An 18079-nucleotide genomic window follows, 5' to 3' on the forward strand; every position below is an offset into this window, starting at 1 on the left:
AACTGTAACTCACAGTTTCCTTACTTTACTTAATCTCTTCTCTAATCTGCCAAATGGAAGTAATTAGAGTGCTTCTTCTTAAGAAAAGGAAGAAAGAAAGAAAGAAAGAAAGAAAGAAAGAAAGAAAGAAAGAAAGAAAGAAAGAAAGAAAGAAAGAAAGAAAGAAAGAAAGCATCAAATTAGTGGGATATCAATGGACAACAAAATGGAAATGTAACTGGTGAAGTATTTACTGTGAAAGCACCTCTTCCCACTTACATTGGTGTAGAAAACCGAGAATAACTATGATGAGTGGGATGTCCATCTCCGTGCCCCAGGCACAAGGGGACTGGATCAGTTACTTAGTCTGGTGTTGCTTCATCAGTTTCTAGTTCTTTTTTGTTTCTCCTTATAAATGTCCCCCTCACTTCTCCACCATATTTATTGGAAACAATAGGCTACAGTTTTGTTTTCTATCACAGCTGCATAGCTTGGGGGAATGCAGGAGACAGTGAAGGGAGCGGTGGGAATGGAGGAACAATCCAAAAGGGATGAAAGGAAAGGAGGAGCTTATTTATAACAGACTTGGCACATTTTCCTGCATGCGGTTTTTATTTTTCCCTGCCTAGGGGCACACATACCTTCTGGTAAACTGGCTCAGAGTTTGGTATTTGAAGGCTGGTGTGGAACCGAGAGCAGAATGTTCCTCTGTATTTCACTAGGGAGTGTGAGTTGTGGTAGGAAGTTCTGTGATGCCTGCCTGCCGTGTGCTGAGCAGATATTATTATCCATGGATGCCTCCAGACTACTCGTAGCTGCAAGTATCATATGGAGGCCCGAGATAGAGGGACTGTCCATCGTGATAGACAGTAGCCCACCAGTGAGCGACTGGCGCTGCCTCTCGGTACAGCATGAAGACACTTCAGTTTTAACCCGTTAAATGTATCAAAGTAGATGTGGCTAAAACAGCCAAGAAATTGTTCCATCTCTTTAAAGTCACAGGCTAAGTTTTACTTATTTTCTCCAAAACCTTCACCAGATTCCTTTCTCACCCTTTGACTAAAATTCTTACAAATAGATTACCTACATTAAAAAAACAACATGGTTGTGCACTATTCTGATGCCTGTTTAGAGGGTGGGAGAAGTATTAGTATCCTAAGTTAACAATGTAATATTATTTGCATGATTTTATTAGTTTATTGTTCTTATTTATGGCCTGCCCTTTATTTAGCAATGTGCACAGATTATTAGGGGGATGGAGGAAGAGGATCTAATTGAATAAGGAAGGGGGAGTGGGAGGGAGAGTTTTTGTTCTAGTCTTTTTACAATATATTTGATTTTTAGACAACATAAATTCGTTCATTATACCAAAAACTAAAAATAAAATAAAGAAAAGAAAAGAAGCAAAAGAACTCCAAGTAAATCAATATTATTCTAATAGGAGTCCAGAAAAAGAAAGTAGATGGAGGGGGGCAGAGACAATTGAGGGGTTAATAGCTGTCTTATTCAGTTTGCGTTGCTATAACAGAATACCATTGACTGGAAGGCTTAAACAAGAGTTTCTCTGACTGTTCTGGAGCCTGGAGATCAGGGCACTGGTATGGTTGAGTTCTTGGTGAGGGCTATCTTCTTGGGTCACAGATAGCTGTCTCCTCTCCGTATCCTCACCTGGTGGAGACAGCAAGCTCTGTTCTCTTCATCTCCTTATAAGGGTACCAATTACATCATAAGGACTTCACCCTCATGACCTAACCTAACCCTAACTCCCAAATGCCCTACCTTACATTGAGAGTTAGAGTTTCCACATAGTATGGGGGTGGGGAGGACACAAACATTCAGATCATAGCAATGACTGAGAGTTTGCCAGAACTGAAGGAAGATACAAGTTTCCAAAAGGAATAAAGCTGCTGATGAACAAGATTAATTTTTATTTTTTTAAATATATTTTATTGAGTTTTCACAGAGATGAAGAGAGTGGGATAGAGAGTTAGAAACATGGATGAGGGAGAATCATCAATCAGCTGCCTCTTGCACACCCCCTACTGGGAATGTGCCTGCAACCAAGGTACATGCCCTTGACCAGAATCAAACCTGGGACCTTTCAGTCCGCAGGCCGGTGCTCTATCCACTGAGCCAAACCGGTTTCGGCCAAGATTAATTTTTAAAACCCATTTTACAAAGTACTCAATGCAGCAAAATTTCAAGAGCATTGCCAAGAACAAAAAGAAAATTACTAGAAATACAAGAAGTAAGGATGATCTTGACCTCAACTTTCCCATCAGCAACTTCAGTGCCAGAAAATAATAAAATTATACCCTAAAGTACTGAAAAGTGTTTTGAACTTAGAATTCCACACTCAGACCCTAATTCAATAATGACTGTGCAATATGGCTATCTTAAGACTCACAACGTATTGCCTTGCTGAATGAATTATGAAAGTACATAGACAAATGAATCTAAAAGTAAATGAGAGAATGCACAAAGTAAGAACCTCTAATTTTCAAGAATGTCTTAGAGAAAATAAACCACAATTCAAGCCTTAAAAATTATTTAAGTGAATAATTTTCTGCGATTCTGTTTGATCATCTGACAGTAAGTAAATAAAACCAGAGACAGTTTATTACTTACAAAGATAATAATCATAATCACTAGTATTTTTAAATACTGTATGAGCCAAAAATTATTTTAATTGCTTATTATGCATGAATTCATTTAACCATCATAGCAACCTTATAAGAAAATTATTTTCTATAGTTTACACTGAAAGAAAAGAAGCATAACAAAACACCATTCGCCATCCATGGTTAGAGAACTCAAAAGTGTTAGAACTGGGATTTAGCTGCATATAGTCAGTCCTGAAGTGGCCTATCTAGCCACCATGCTCCATGGGTCATCCACACCTGCCTTCCTTCCATCAAATGTACCTGGGGTACATTTCCAGCATCCAGTCACACTTCTATAAGCAGACTCTCAAGCCAGTTCGAACTCCCTAAACTTTAGGTGTCTTAGTTTCTAGGTCTTAAATTATGTTAAATTCTACCTCTGACCCACTCAAAAGTATTGAGTGCTATTTGGAACAAACACCATTAAAAGAAGCTCTCCTGACTGGTGTGACTTAGTGGTTGAGCATTAACCTATGAACCACAAAGTCACAGTCCAATTTTCAGTTAGGCAATAAACCCAGGTTGCAGGCCCAATCCCCAATGTGGGGCAATCCCCAGTGTGGGGTGTGCAGGAGGAAGCTGATCAGATTTTCTCTCTCAGCATTGATGTGTCTATCTCTCTCTCCCTCTCCCTTCCTCTCTGAAATCAATAAAAATATTTTTTAAAGAAAGTCTCTTATATTTCTACTACTGCTCTGCCACCAACCCATCATAACTCCTTTGAATTATCAGATCAATAACTGTGACCTTGATTCTATGTATGAACCACTGGATTTGGCATTTATTCTCGATTTTTTGAGGTTTAAACACCAGTGTCCAAAGAATGCTGACTATTCCTCTGAATTGCTATACCTTTTGCTGCCTTGAAAAGGCAGCCCTAAACCATTTTTCACACAACTACATTCAATCCCAAGAGTGGGGCTCTGTGTAAAAGTGGTGGTTATCTCTTTGGTTCCTTTATTCTGTCTTGGGAATCAAACTATAACAAGTCTTATGATCCAAAGATCTAATAAAATAGCAACAAGCAAATGATTGTGTGGAAACATATTTATTTATTGTGTATTTGTAATCTTACATCATTGACAGTCACATCTATATGATATATAATGTTACAAATGTACATAACATATATTTGCTTGTTGTTCAATGCAATCTTCTAGGTTTTCATCATAGAAGGAGATGGAAAGACACCTACTCATCCTTCCTCACAAAAACAATAAATGTACTTCCTTAGAAAGAAACATAACTGATCACCTGTTTTCTGTATCAGCTACATTAAATAGACAGCTAACAATAATAAAATTATATAAAATAATAAATAATACAATAAAACTTATTGCTATAAAATAAACAAAGAATAAGAGAGAACTAAATTCAACATCATCCCATTTTAGGAAACCAATTAATAGGGTTGCAATGTTACGATTGACAGTTGTCTGGTTAGTTCTGTATTTATATTTAGTGTGTAGTAGAAATTGTTTAGAAACACATAGAAAAAGTCCCTACATTTTTGGTAATTACAGCAATTCTGAGGCTTATACCTCATGCTACAAAATTCTGTACTGAAACAGAAACTTCCACTTTTAGGGTGAGACAAATCTGCCAAAAAAGAGAATAGTTTTAGCTGTTTTGTGCATTATAAAGAAGAGGAAAGGATGATCGGCCACAAACTGTGGGCCTCCATGGCCGGTTCTCCCTGACATGATAGCCCCGGTTCCAGCAGATGCTTCAGTGCCCTCCTCATTGACATCCACAGTGGCTTGGTGAAACACTTCAGAGAGAAACAGTTCCTCTCCTTCTGACATTCCTAAGAAGTTGGCCTGGCCCTTGACGAAGGCGTCATTCATGCCCATGCTTCTCAGAATGGGTTTGAGTTCATAGCGCTCTTCTAATTTGAACTGGGGGATATACACCTCAACATCATCTTCTGCCATTGTGTCTTTGCTGATCCACTTGTTGAGATTGTCATATGTTAGCTCACGTTCCAGCTACAAATCCAAAAATTAAAAACAAAAACGCAGTGAGTGCTTAGAAAAGAAAGGAAAACAACTTCTAAGTGTAATGTTAAAAATCAGTGACTTTAACGTTACTATTGTACAATGTGAGTGATATAAAAGTTTAATAGACAGGTAAAGTTTTTGCAAGAAGGTAATAGGTAATAGGTAATAGGTAATAGGTAATAGGTATTGACATAAAATGAATGAAAGTTGAGACAAGCCACACTTGCTATCAACCAATTCACATATTCATGAAAAAAAATTGCACATAATTTTCTAAGCGTATACATGTTCATCATAAAAAGCAAGTTTAGTTCCAGAAGTCTAAAACACCTAAAGTTGGAATGGCTTACCAACTCTAAGCCAGTAGACACATTAGCAATTCCATCTGGAAGCAATATGAACATGCTGACATCTCCAGCATATGGCAGTTCTAGAATCTGAACCTTTAGGTCTTCTATGTATCCAATGTTCAGTTTTTCATGCAAGTACATCATCTGTACAGATTTACGCTGAGTCTAAAGTTATTAAAGAATAAAATATGAATGTTAATACTAATGCATCAAGAGATTTACAATTTAACATAAAAGAGAATGGGTTCTGCTTTAGTATTTAAAAATATATTTTTAAATCAACAAAATAAATTGCCTGCATACAATATTCTAATTGTATTACCTTTTTCAAGACTACACCCATTATGGACAATAATAATAATACTAAAACATTTGTTTAGTACCTATCATAGTCCAAAAACTCTGCTAAACCTCATTGAATCTTTACAATAACCCTTGGAGTTTGATATTATTATTATCCAAGTTTTGCTGATTAGAAAATGGAATTCATGGAAGATAAGTGTTAGAGCCTACATTCGGGTCTAGGATTTAAGAATAAAGCCCATGGTTTTTCATCATTTCTCATATGGCCTCATAAAATTACTGAGTGGTATTCAGTAGCTCAAAAGAGTTAATCAACTATCCAATGTCCATAAGTTATAACTAGCACATCATGTAGTGCATTAACAAGTGGTCTATATTTTTTTCTTTCTCTGTCTTATCTAAGACCCTACAATATATGTTAGGAAAATCTGTCTTGTTGTCTCATACCGAGTTCACACGGAAAGGATAAAGTCCACTTAATTTCTTCTCAAATGGAGTTTTCCATTTTCCTTTGAAGTAGACAGCATTCACCAGGACCATCCTAGTGTCTGAATCTACAGAACCTTTGGGTAACAAGTTTGAAATTTGACCTACAAAGAAAAAAAGGAAAGAAATAAAAAGATGTCTGTTTAGGTCTCATGATCAAAAACTGTGAAATTGCTATAATTACTTGAATCTTTTGTGTTGTCATTTAACTCAGAAGACACATTTAGTAAACTCTACAGAGATATTGATCTTCAAGATCAAGTTTTCCTCTTGATTTATTTAAAGCATAAGTAAAAATTAGAGCAAATTCCTCAGAAGGTTTTCAAAATTCAAGGGAAAATGAAGAAGTAATGCATTTAAATTTTAGAATTACTATCAAATTTTCAGTGGATATTTTTACTTCCTTTTATTTTGTTTTCTCAAATTTTACAGTTGCATAAAGTTATTTAATTCCATTGGGAGTGAAATATAGTCTCTTAAGGAAGATAATAGTGTCTTTCAACATTATGTCACATAGTGCTCCTATTAGATCTGGTCTGACCCATTGATTCACTCAAGACAATTTTTTTTGGAAGTTTAGACTCTTCCTATACAAAGTGTAATGCAGATTCATGAGCTGAGCAAGGAGGAAATGTCCTGAATGTCCTGATGGAATGACATTCAAAGTAAGTTCTGAAAAAATGTGTGATAAATTATATAATAGAGCTAAATAATGCATAGTACTATGACAAAAAAAGAGCAGGAAATAACAGAGTGAGTTAGAGAAGGTTCTCAGAAATGAAAACATCTGAGCATGATAGTTTTTTTTTTAAAGTAGTTTAAGAAATAGCACATTATAGTGAATATTTCTCTGCATTATAAAAATATTATTTTATTTAATCCTCACAACTACTCTATTAGGTGAATATGAGTGCCATTTTACACAAAAGAACACCATTGTGTGAGATGTTAATAATCTTCTCAAGACTACAATATTAGTAAGCTAGTTAGGATTCTGTCTCCACTGTCCTCCACCCTCCAGTCCTACTGACAGAAAAAAGACTAACAAAAAGGTCACTGTATTCTGACCAGTTCAATATATCTGCTCAATATCTCCACTCAATATTCTCCAGGCAATTAAAATTCTTGATTTCCTTTGAAATCTACTAACGTTTTATTTAACTTTATGGTGCATGTGACAAAACTAGTGTTTGATCATAAGAAATAAAACAGAAAATTCTCTCAAATTATTATAAAATTTGGTAAAACAATCAGCCCCAATTTCTCCTTGGTATTTTAGCAATACAATTGATATTTATTTACAGCCTTTTGGCACAATGCTTAAAGAGAAAATTTATGCTTTTCTCAAAAGACATAACATTCAAGTGTCTTTAATTTTGCACTTCATTTTTACTTTCACTTCTTTAATCTTCACTTTTCCCATCCCTTTTATGGCAGCAGTTTGAACAGTGGTTTAAAAATCCAGAATGGAAATGGAGAAGTAATATAAATAGATCAACTACTTTCACAGAGACAAAAATATTTTAAATTCTATAACATTTAGTTCATGGGCTTTTTCCCCCCGTTATGGTAGCTAAGCAATCAAGACACAAAATTATTGTTGGAAATGATGTTTTAATCCAAGAATTTAAGAAAATCCTTTTTTTTCAGTCGTTTTTTGTCCTCAGTGGATGGAGTGCCACAAAAATTATTTCAATCCTGATGTTTTCTATATTTGAAAACATCTGCCATCTGTCATATTCTATTTTAATGTAATATCAAAAATCCAATTATTTGAGTATTAAACACGTCTTCTATTACTAGCCCTCAATTAAAACACTCACTAATCTAAATAAGAATAAGGTTGCATTAACCAAAATAACTAGGGTTGAATGAATTTTAAGGGATTAAGGACTAAATTCAAGAATGGTTTTAAAAAATAGATTCAATTTTCTAAGTGGAAAGAACAGAAAATGTTTCCTTGGTTTTACCTTTTGTTTGAGTCTCAACCCAGAAATTAATCTTTTTTCTGGCTCCTTCTGCACATTCTAAGAAGTCAACTTCCTGGGGTTCGGTAGAGTAATATTTCTTAGAGAGTCGGATGTATTCCTTTAAAGCAGAAAAGTGCAGGAGGTTACATAGAATATATGCTGAACAAGCCTTGGTGCAATTGTGAATTATGGGCTTCCTGTCAAGACTGGAGGGCCTGAGGTTGGGGTGCAGTGGGGGTAGAGATTGACTAAAAAAGAAAATGGTGCAGATTATAAGCACTTAGTGGACCTCCTTCCCCATACTCCAGTCCCAATACTATTTGTCCTCCCGCATTGTTCACATTATAGACAGCAAATAAGGAGGTGGACCTTGAAGATAGTGACTCTGGAAGTCCGTTGTGTTCATCCTGACTTCTCTACTTTCTCAGCAGGTAGAGAAGCACCAACAGGAAGAACACAGGGACACTGCTAAGGCCTTGGGGAGCCTTAGAGAGCCTTAGGGAGCCCTGTGCAATTCTGACTTTCCCTACAAGCATGAATCCTACAGAACAGCTTTAAAAGTGACCTCACGGCAGGTTTAGGCCCCTGCATTTCAACAACAGGCTGTACTTACCTCCCTGAATTGTGCAGTCTTCTCTCCAAACAGCTTATTGGCACTTTCCAATATGTAACCCCCCTTGGTCTCATTGATAGCAGAGATAAGAGCATGGAAGCCAGAATGGATTGTGTTTTCAGCTTGTACCTTGAACAGAAAGGACAGATCCTCTTTATATAATATAACATGGGACTGCTAAGTAAGATATTTCTTAATCAACGGTGTTTTTTCTATATAATAATAAAATAATGCATTAACATACACTTTTTCTGGCACTTAAGAGGAATATCTGAGCAAATACTTTGTATATGGATGTGATACAAAACATATAAGATAATGTTTTACTGTATGTTCCATTACTTTGCCCATAGATTGAATTTCACCATGAAATAAGCAACATCCTAGAAGAAAGTGGGGCTCCTTCTATAGTTTTGTAAACCTTAAAGTCTCTAAAGAATTTTTATATTAAAGTGTTACTTTACAAATGTTACTTTGCAAGAGATTATTTGATTTCGGGTGATGGACTCACAATGCAATATTCAGTCACGTGTCATAGAGCTTTACCTAAAGTTTGTAAACAGAATGATGGACATGTGGCTGACAGCTGTCTTCAGAGACCCAGCTGGATCTCTATAGTATCTGGGCCCTCTCCACCTCCTTTAGCCCACAATTCCCTCTGTAATAGCCAAAAAACTATGGGAGATACAGCCACATAATCTTTCTCAGGAGTGTAATTATGGAAGTTAGTTACCAATAGGAACACATCTGTGTCCATTCCTATAACTCAACCGGACAGCTGATAATTAAAGATTGGAGTACTGAAAAAATATCAGACTACCTGAGATAGATAGATGGATGGATGGATAGATAGATAGATAGATAGATAGATAGATAGATAGATAGATAGATAGATACAGGGGATATATAAAGGTCATTGGCTTCTTATGAACTCATTGAGCCTGACCTTCTTTATTCCTCAACTATTTGTCACTCCTTATCCTTTCTCCACTGGAAGTCTGCATTCATCATTGTGTATCCTAGGAGTCTCTCTAACATAGTTTTAGAATAAATTACACAAACCCAACTAGAGGCAGGGTGTTGTGACATAATTTAGAAAGTCTTGGCCTAGAAGTCAGGAAGTTTGGATTCTGCTCTGGCTCTGTCCTTTTTTTAGCAGTGAAACCTTAGCTAGAATAGTTACTTAAGGATTCTGAGTCTTTTTTTTTCTGGAAGTGGAAAGGTTCTGTACCAAGTTCCTTCTTAGTCTAATGTCATGACTTTAAGACAAATAGATTTTAGAAATAAAGTACAAAAGAAATATGAATGAATGAATCAGATACCTTCAAAATAGCATCAGGATAAGTGACCTGCATCTGCTGCATGAGCTCACAGCTGGTGTCATTCTCTGGGGTCATTGGGGTCACTTCAGGGACTCCAATACTGTTAAACTGAAGCACCTACAATTGAAATTAGAGGGAATAATTGCATTACATTTTCCTGATAAATTACTTAACTTTTAAACCATTGCCAACAGGTACCTCTTAGTGGCCTGATGTCTAGTTCCCTATCATTGTATATGGGATACAAGCACAGATACTTTTTATATGTAATATGTGTCAGTCAACTTAAATTTCCCTCACAGGAATCAGTATGATGTATTTTATACTAATATATGTACTACTCATTAGTCTCTAGGCTCTGAGACCTTCAATGCCTTCATTCATACACCTCATAAACTCTGGCAAAGCCACCATTTTAAACACAGATAAGTCTTATTCCCAAAGTTTGTGCTCCTTCCTCCAAACCAAAGAGCTTCTCCTCTTGCTTTAAGTAGGAAATTAACCAAATTTGCTTTTGAATTTTAAAACCTGTACTTACAGCAGAATAACAAAAAAATAATTTAAAATCTTGGCATAGTCCCATGTGCTTAAGCACTTTCCAGGTACAGAGAAACTGTCTTGTGCCCAGAGCAACCCATAAGCTAATTTTCTTTTGTTATCAAAATTAATGGCTTTATTTTAACAACTTAAAGTACTTTATTTACCATATGCCCTCAAAATATATTGCCTCAGAGTGCTAGTGATTTCTTTACTTTAAAAAAATTAAGACCCTGATGTGCTCTAAAGTTGTGCAGTTTACTGTTTTTATTTTTTCAAGGCAAAGAAAATAAAGGGGAAGGAGGGTTGCAAAATGTTGCTGGCATCAGAGTTGAGCAAATTGAGTTTTGTTGTAAGTCTTGATGTTTTAACTGCCACAAACATAGGCGGGATGCAGCTATATTCCTTTCCTCCTGCGAGGACATTGGCCAACACTCTCACCCTTCAAACAAGGTCCATTCTAAATGGGTCATCGTGTACTTGGGAAGGATATATACACACTCAGGTACAATTCTCATGGGAAACCCCAAAGCAGCCAGCGGCATTTTGGTGTGACTGAAAGCACAATATGTGCCTGTGAGAAACCAGAGCATTCAATGTTGATGTTCATGTACATGTGTGTGTAAAAGAATTTTAATTATAGGATGATCTCGTCTGTGTCACTGACCTAGAAGATAATAGGATCATGTGAATTCTCAATGTGTTGAATTCATCCCATAGGAATATTGCAATGTGCAATTGAAGTAGCCAATCTATTTTTAAGGCCCTAGACTCAGTAAAAGCGTCCCCTGGCTGAGCTTGTGTCCATTCGCTCAGGAAGGAAACCAGCTGCTGGACATCCTGTCCATCTTGATTTTGAAGACTGACCATCAGGCCAGCCCTCATTTTGCTGACATGATTTCACGGGGTTGATAACATGAGTCAACATTGCTCTCCTTGTGTCTCTAAGAGTGTAGTGACCACTGCTCTAGGACATTCTTTTCTTTTGTGACACTCCCTTAAAACTATTAGGAGTAATTAATTCCATTAATAAGCAACAAACAGAAAAGAGATATAAAGAATGCAGAACACTTTCAAACATTAGAATATTATAATGTAAGATGTTGTCAGTATTTATCACTTGCAGCCCTGCAATAGAAGAAACTCCTATATGCCTTCTGCTATCTACAGTCAGTGGTTCATGATTTGCCTATTTTGTAGATTTGAATCTAAGGAACTAATGTTGTAATAGCAGGTGATGATTGCTGACCTTGAGATTGTCAGGATATCGCAAGCCCATACTCAGAGCAATTCTACACTTTGGTTCAGGAATCATTCAGTTCTTATTTGGAGCTTCAACAGAAACTTACCTTTGCCATCTGGTCTGCAGTGTTGCCTTTGGCACCCAGGTAGACCATGACCATGGTGGATGAGATGCCCCATGGAGAGAAGAAGAGATTCTGGGTGGTGCTTGTATTTGCCAGATGCTTGAAGAAATTGATGGCAAAAATTGTGTTTGCCACATAAATGTCTTCCATTGTTTCAATCTAGAATGAAAGTGAGGAAGAAAACACAGCTCTAAAAAATGAGACAACATTTTGGGTGATGTCATCAGAGGTGTAGTACAGGCTGTACTCTGCACAGGGTAGGGGCTTCCTCTCTGTTCTGCCTTCATGAAACAATAAGAAGTAGAGCAGGGACAGCATTAGGGTCATGTGACCCATGCAGCCATATGGGCCCCAAGCTTCGTGCAAGACTGTGATGTTACCATCTTGAAATTCTCAATAAGTTTAAACAATAGGCTCTACATTTTCCTTTTGTGTTGGATGCTGCAAATTTTGCAGCCAATCCTGAGATGTAGTGAACAGTCTTAATGATGAATAGTGACACTTCATATAATAATAATAACAGCAATAACAATAAATTGCTCTTACTGAGTCTTACTATGAAAGAGAGTCTGTTCGAAATATTTTACCTGTACTAGCCATTTTGTACTTACTGAAATCCTACAAGGAAACTCTAATTCCTCTTTTAGGAAGGAAGATAAGAAAAGTAACCAATGTCGCCTGACTAGGAATTAAAGTCAGATGGGTGGCCTCCAGGGTCATGCTCTCAACCTTTATGATACACCTGCAAATACACACCACACACACAGGCACAACTGAGTTCATTATTGGGAGTACTGGAAAGGCTCCTTTCCTCTCATGTCTCATGCTAGCAACAAAGTCAATGCCATACACACTGTGTAACCTTATACAAGTTAATTAACCTCCCTGAGCATCAGGATGGAATCTATACTTTCAGTGAAGGTAGCACTGTAGGAATGATCCTAGATATCACACACACACACACACACACACACACACTCACCAGATCAACCATCTCTGCGAAAAATCAATAAAATATATTATAAAATAAAGAAAGAAAGAGAGAAAGAAAAATAACAGACACACCTTCTAGGACCAAAGCCTTCCCATGCAGCCAAATGCTTGGACACGCCCAGATGTGTGGGAGTATCTGTGGGTACTGGCCAATGGTCTTCTCTCTGACTGCATGTTATGCTTTCATAATGGCTTATAACACACCCTACAATTACCAAAATATATGTATGCTGAACAACACTGACACTCATTATTCCACAGGAAACCATCTTGTGGAAGTGGTTTCCCAGAGCTGGGGAGGAGCTGGGAGGCCCACAGGCTGAGGCATGCCCTGTGGCTCTCACCTAGGCTCACTCAGCAGGGCTTCCCAACCTGAGCCAGCACTCACTTCTCTGCCTCATCCATGGATGTCTTATGTGAACACTTGGGTCATGGATATTTCTTTTTAAGAAGGTGATTGCACTTTGTATCAACATTTCTCATTTGAAACACCACCTGATTGTATGTTATCGAGACAAAATAGTAAATTAAGTAAAACTTGTCTCTGAAACTCCCTCACCTCTTCTCATTTTATCTGATACTATGATCTTCATTGAGAGTATAGGTTCCATCTTGATGCTCAGAGGGGTTAATTAACTTGTATAAGGTCATACAGTATGTATGTAGGGATTCAAGCCTAGGTCTGTTTCAGAAACCCACTCTATCCAATGTGCCACACTGCCTCACCTGTTGCTGTTCAACTTCACTCTACAGTGTAAGAGTTTAGGCAAGGCCCTAGCCAGTTTGGCTCAGTGGAGAGAGCATCAGCCTGTGGACTGAAAGGTCCCAGGTTTGATTCCAGCCAAGGATATATGCCTGGGTTGTGGGTTCAATCCCCAGTAGGGGCATGCAGGAGGCAGCTGATCAATCATTCTCTCTCAGAGGCTGTACTATCACTCTCCCCTCCTCTCTAAAATCAATAAAAATATATTTTTTAAAAAGAGTTTAGGCAAGTTTCACACTTAAGAAATGCTAGAAAGAGGAAATAAAAAGAGGAAGTTTGTAAGTTTGTAATGCTCCTAGAAGGCTTTTTAAGTAAAAGGTAGTTACTATATTTTTTCTCTTGCTTCATCACTGAGATTAGATCTGAATGGCTCAGAAATGTGTTTCCTCTTCCGTTTTCTGATTTTAAAGTATCTTTATAATCTTACTAGGTAGATTTTTTTGGTAAAATATCTCAATATTTTGGAAATGAACTGATAATTAATTTTTAAAAAATTTCTTTAACCCATGTGAAAAGAAAAACAAATAAGTTGTCAAAACCAGAAAAGTAAATGTAGCCAATTTTTTATAAAAATGGACATAGTTGGTCACCTGGACACTAACAAAATTTAAATATCAAGAGAAACTATCAGAGAGAGCTATTAATACCAAGTTAGGATTTTAAGTGTGTGTGTGGGGGGGGAAAAGAGATAAGGACAAAATTAAACGATCCCCAATGCATTTACCTATTTTTAAAAAAATTAAAATTTTATTGTTAAAATAATGTACAATTAACTGCATTTAACATGAAAATTATATCTAATATCTACATTGCAGTTACCAAATTTCTTCAACTGAGTTGTTTTGTTTGATTTTCATAATTTTGTCCCCAGCAAAGCATAATAATTCCTGTTATACAGACGAAAATATGAAGATGTAGATTGCACAGCCAGTCAGTTTCGAAGCCTCAATTAAATCACAGCCTTCTGATTGCAAGATGGGGGCTTTTCCTACATAAGGCTTGAGAAGCTTATTGTTTTAGAAATCTCTGAAGGCATACATATACAGTGTCTGTGACCCTCAGACAACTCCATATTTTACATATGAGTGGGAATCTGCCTAAAACAATATAAATTAAAGTCACAAAGTGACATCAAATAGCACCATCTCCCAGAACAGGTAGCACCTGTTGTGAATTTCTTAACAAGAGTAAGTTATACAACTTCATTAGCTCCTAAGTGCTATGCTCATAATTCATGTTTACTATTATCCTTGAAAAGAAGGATGGAAAGCACATGCAGGGCGGGGCCCCATGATGTTTGTGGCAGTTCCTGCTACACAAGTTGACAAATGTGCCACTGAAACTTGGCACAGGCCATGAAGAACTCGGGAGGTGCCACGCTACCACAGAACCTCTTCATGTTGGCACTGGATATTAGATTTGAACTTGCTGGGGCATTTAAAACAAAAAATTTTGTGACTACACAATGCAAATAGTTTGAAATTGACCACAAAAATCCTCAAGAACAAAGAAAATAATAATTCCAAGGAAATTTCCTGTTCAAAAAAAGCAAATGCCCCCTCTCCCTGCCACACACACAAACAAAATAAAAAACAGTTTCTGGTATTTGATGACTTCCATAGTGAATAATTGCCTGTTTTCAGAGCACAAAATTATTTTTGCACTATTACTTCAGTGAATTCAACAACAAGTTTGGCAGATTTTTCCCTTTCACTAAATTGACCAAGTATGGAACTAAGTTCAATAGATATGTTCTGGTATTGATCTGACCTAACCCAGAAAGCTACTTAATTTCTGATTATTTTAGATTAAAAACTCAGTCATCTTTTAATTTTTTAAATATGTATGTACAATTGATAAATTACTTTCAATTGCTTAAGTGAATATACTTTAATTAACTTAGCTATTCTTATTAAATTCAGTGTCAAAACACTAGCTATTAAAGAATCTACATATTCTAACCTACTCAACAAAATTAACATCACAACTTTAGTGTATATTTTGGTTTACTAAATGTTACATAGGCATTTGCTGGCTTCTGAGATTCAAGATCAAGACACACACACACACACACACACACACACACACACACACACACACAACTATCATAGCCATGCTACAAAAGAGCTTCTGTTGCTGAATTCATTATTGGGAGTGCTGAATGGCTATAATATTTCAAATTTTGCACTAAAATATTTTCAGTTAAACAACTAAACAAGAAAGCACCACTAAATTTTTACTCATCCTTTGAAAACATCCCACATTTTAAATTTCATTATATTAGTAACACTAGAATGAGAGAAGAGAAACAATGAAACCAGAGTTCATAGAGATGGTCATGGAAATACCTTGCTATTCTCTGAGGTGCTGTCTGACAGGAAACGGTCCTCCAAGAGTTGTTAGAATTCAGACATGGTGATGACTGGTTTTATAAAGCATGGCCCCTCCCACAGAGCAATTTTTTTCTCTCTCTCTTTCTAATCAGTATCCTTTGAGTGATTCAACATTTTACTCAGAAAGAGCTTGTTTGCTAAGGCATCATTTCAGAAATTTGTTGGGAAGATGACGTCACACAGAGACTTATGAATTTGGCAATATCTACTCATGGCCTGTTAACATTAGCTAAAGCCTGTCAGCCTCAGTTTAAAGGGCCCTGCTCTATACCTGAATTTAAGGATAGAACTAAGCTCAACAATATCCCTTCTAACTTTCCACAGGTGTGTACTGTGGACTCTTTGCAATACAAAGGCAATAGAATCCTTTATTTTGCTCCTAGCAATCCCTTAAGGGTCTTTTGGTCGTAGGAAGAATAAGAAAACTACTATCTTTCTCAAAAATTCTCTATTTTAGCCGAAACCGGTTTGGCTCAGTGGTAGAGCATCGGTCTGCAGACTGAAAGGTCCCGGGTTCGATTCCGGTCAAGGGCATGTACATTGGTTGCGGGCACATTCCTGGTGGAGGGTGTGCAAGAGGCAGCTGGTCGATGTTTCTCTCTCATCGACGTTTCTGGCTCTCTATCTCTCACCCTTCCTCTCTGTGAAAAATCAATAAAAATATATATATATTTTATTGATTTTTCAAAGAGGGGAAGAGAGAGAGATAGAGAGCCAGAAATGTCAATGAGTATTTATATATATATTTTATTGATTTTTCACAGAGAGGAAGGGTGAGAGATAGAGAGCCAGAAACGTCGATGAGAGAGAAACATCGACCAGCTGCCTCTTGCACACCCTCCACCAGGAATGTGCCCGCAACCAATGTACATGCCCTTGACCGGAATCGAACCCGGGACCCTTCAGTCTGCAGGCCGATGCTTTATCCACTGAGCCAAACCGGTTTCGGTAATAAAATATATTTTTTTAAAAAAATTCTCTATTTTAAAATCTTACATTTTTCTCAAGCTATAATTTCCTAAATAATTCTGGGTTCCACTCTAATCCCCTGTCACCAGCCACACCCAAAACTCTTTTCATTTGACCTTTTTAGAACATAGATTGTATCTATTGAATAGTGAAAATCTGTGGTATAATTTAATTGACTTTTATCTCTAGGTAAATAATGGATGTTGATTAGAAATTGTGACATTAAAAACTTGATTGAGAAAATTGGGAGATTTTTTTTTTAGACCCAGCCAAATGAATTTGAGGAACAAAAATAAATAAAAGATATGCATGAAAATATAATTTGAGTTAAAAGATATTCATGCTGTTAGAGCTTATTGAAAAGTGTTTGCAACACATTGTAAAGATGGATTCACTTCTATTCTCTTTACTTTTATGTTCAAGAAGTCCCAAAAGAGGTAGGATAAAGAGAAGTAATGGCACCATGCTTCTTCACAGTTCGCGTGGGAAGCTCCATGCCTGTGCAGGGAGAGCTGGGTGGACAATCTGAGGTGTCAGGGAAACCAAGACTGTGGGTTTGAGTCCGTTGTGAGTCCTCAGTTTGGCTGTGGTCCATAGAGCCAGATTTATCCTTACCTCATCTTGCTAGTGTGAGTTTCCAGTCAAAAGTGAGTGGGAGGCATGGAGAACAGACTGACATACCTCAGACAGGAAGGTGGGGTGGGGGTGGGGTACGAGAAGAGATTAATCAAAGAACTCATATACATATATGCATAACCAATGGACACAGAAAACAGTGTGGTGAAAGCCTCAGTAGGACAGGGGTTGGGAGAAAGGGAAATTGGGGGACATCTGTAAATACTGTCAACAATAAGATAAAGTCAAAATATCTATAATAATAAAAGGTTAATATGCTAATTCGACTGAACATCATTCCAGAAGATGTCTTTTCGGAAGAAGCTGGGGCCAGATGAAAGCCCAGATCCTGGTTGCCAGAGGAAAGCTGGTGCTGGCAACCAGGGGAAGGAAGATATACGCTTGCACGGATTTTGTGCATCGGGCCTCTAGCGAATAAATAAATAGTTAAAAAAAAAATTTAAAAATCACTGGAGTTATTTAACCCAAACTCCTCATTATCGTTAGAGGGACAATGGCATAGGTGTGTTCTTCAGAAACTTTGTCCGGCAAACAAAAGCCAAATTACAATCACGTGCCTCTTAATGATGGAGGTAAGTTCTGAGAAATGCATCTTTAGGCGATTTCATCATTGTGCAAATATCATAAACTACCCTACACAAACCTAAGTGGTATAGCCTACTACCTCAATTATATGGTATAGCCTATTACTTCTGTGCTACAAACCTATGCAAAACAACATGAGATTAAATCAAG

At 37.0% G+C, this 18079-nt stretch overlaps 1 protein-coding gene across 2 annotated transcripts; it reads right to left on the reverse strand.

Moving 5' to 3' along the window:
- Positions 1 to 3674: 3674 nt before the first annotated feature.
- SERPINB2 (serpin family B member 2) lies at positions 3675 to 15853 on the reverse strand. Of its 2 annotated transcripts, XM_036417444.1 has the most exons (8): positions 15695 to 15853; positions 11573 to 11749; positions 9687 to 9803; positions 8365 to 8493; positions 7752 to 7869; positions 5743 to 5885; positions 4993 to 5157; positions 3675 to 4630 (listed from the first exon to the last, which is right to left on the reverse strand). In XM_036417444.1, exons 2-8 carry the CDS (start codon positions 11738 to 11740, stop codon positions 4226 to 4228), a joined length of 1245 nt encoding a protein of 414 aa, XP_036273337.1. In that variant the 5' UTR covers positions 11741 to 11749; positions 15695 to 15853; the 3' UTR covers positions 3675 to 4225. The 2 variants fall into 2 exon arrangements, with proteins under 2 accessions (XP_036273337.1, XP_036273338.1); XM_036417445.1 differs by lacking the exon at positions 8365 to 8493.
- Between the last annotated feature and the right edge of the window lie 2226 nt (positions 15854 to 18079).

This window comes from Pipistrellus kuhlii, unplaced genomic scaffold, assembly GCF_014108245.1.
Source record: "Pipistrellus kuhlii isolate mPipKuh1 unplaced genomic scaffold, mPipKuh1.p scaffold_m20_p_6, whole genome shotgun sequence".
In the NCBI taxonomy this organism is placed as follows: domain Eukaryota; kingdom Metazoa; phylum Chordata; class Mammalia; order Chiroptera; family Vespertilionidae; genus Pipistrellus; species Pipistrellus kuhlii.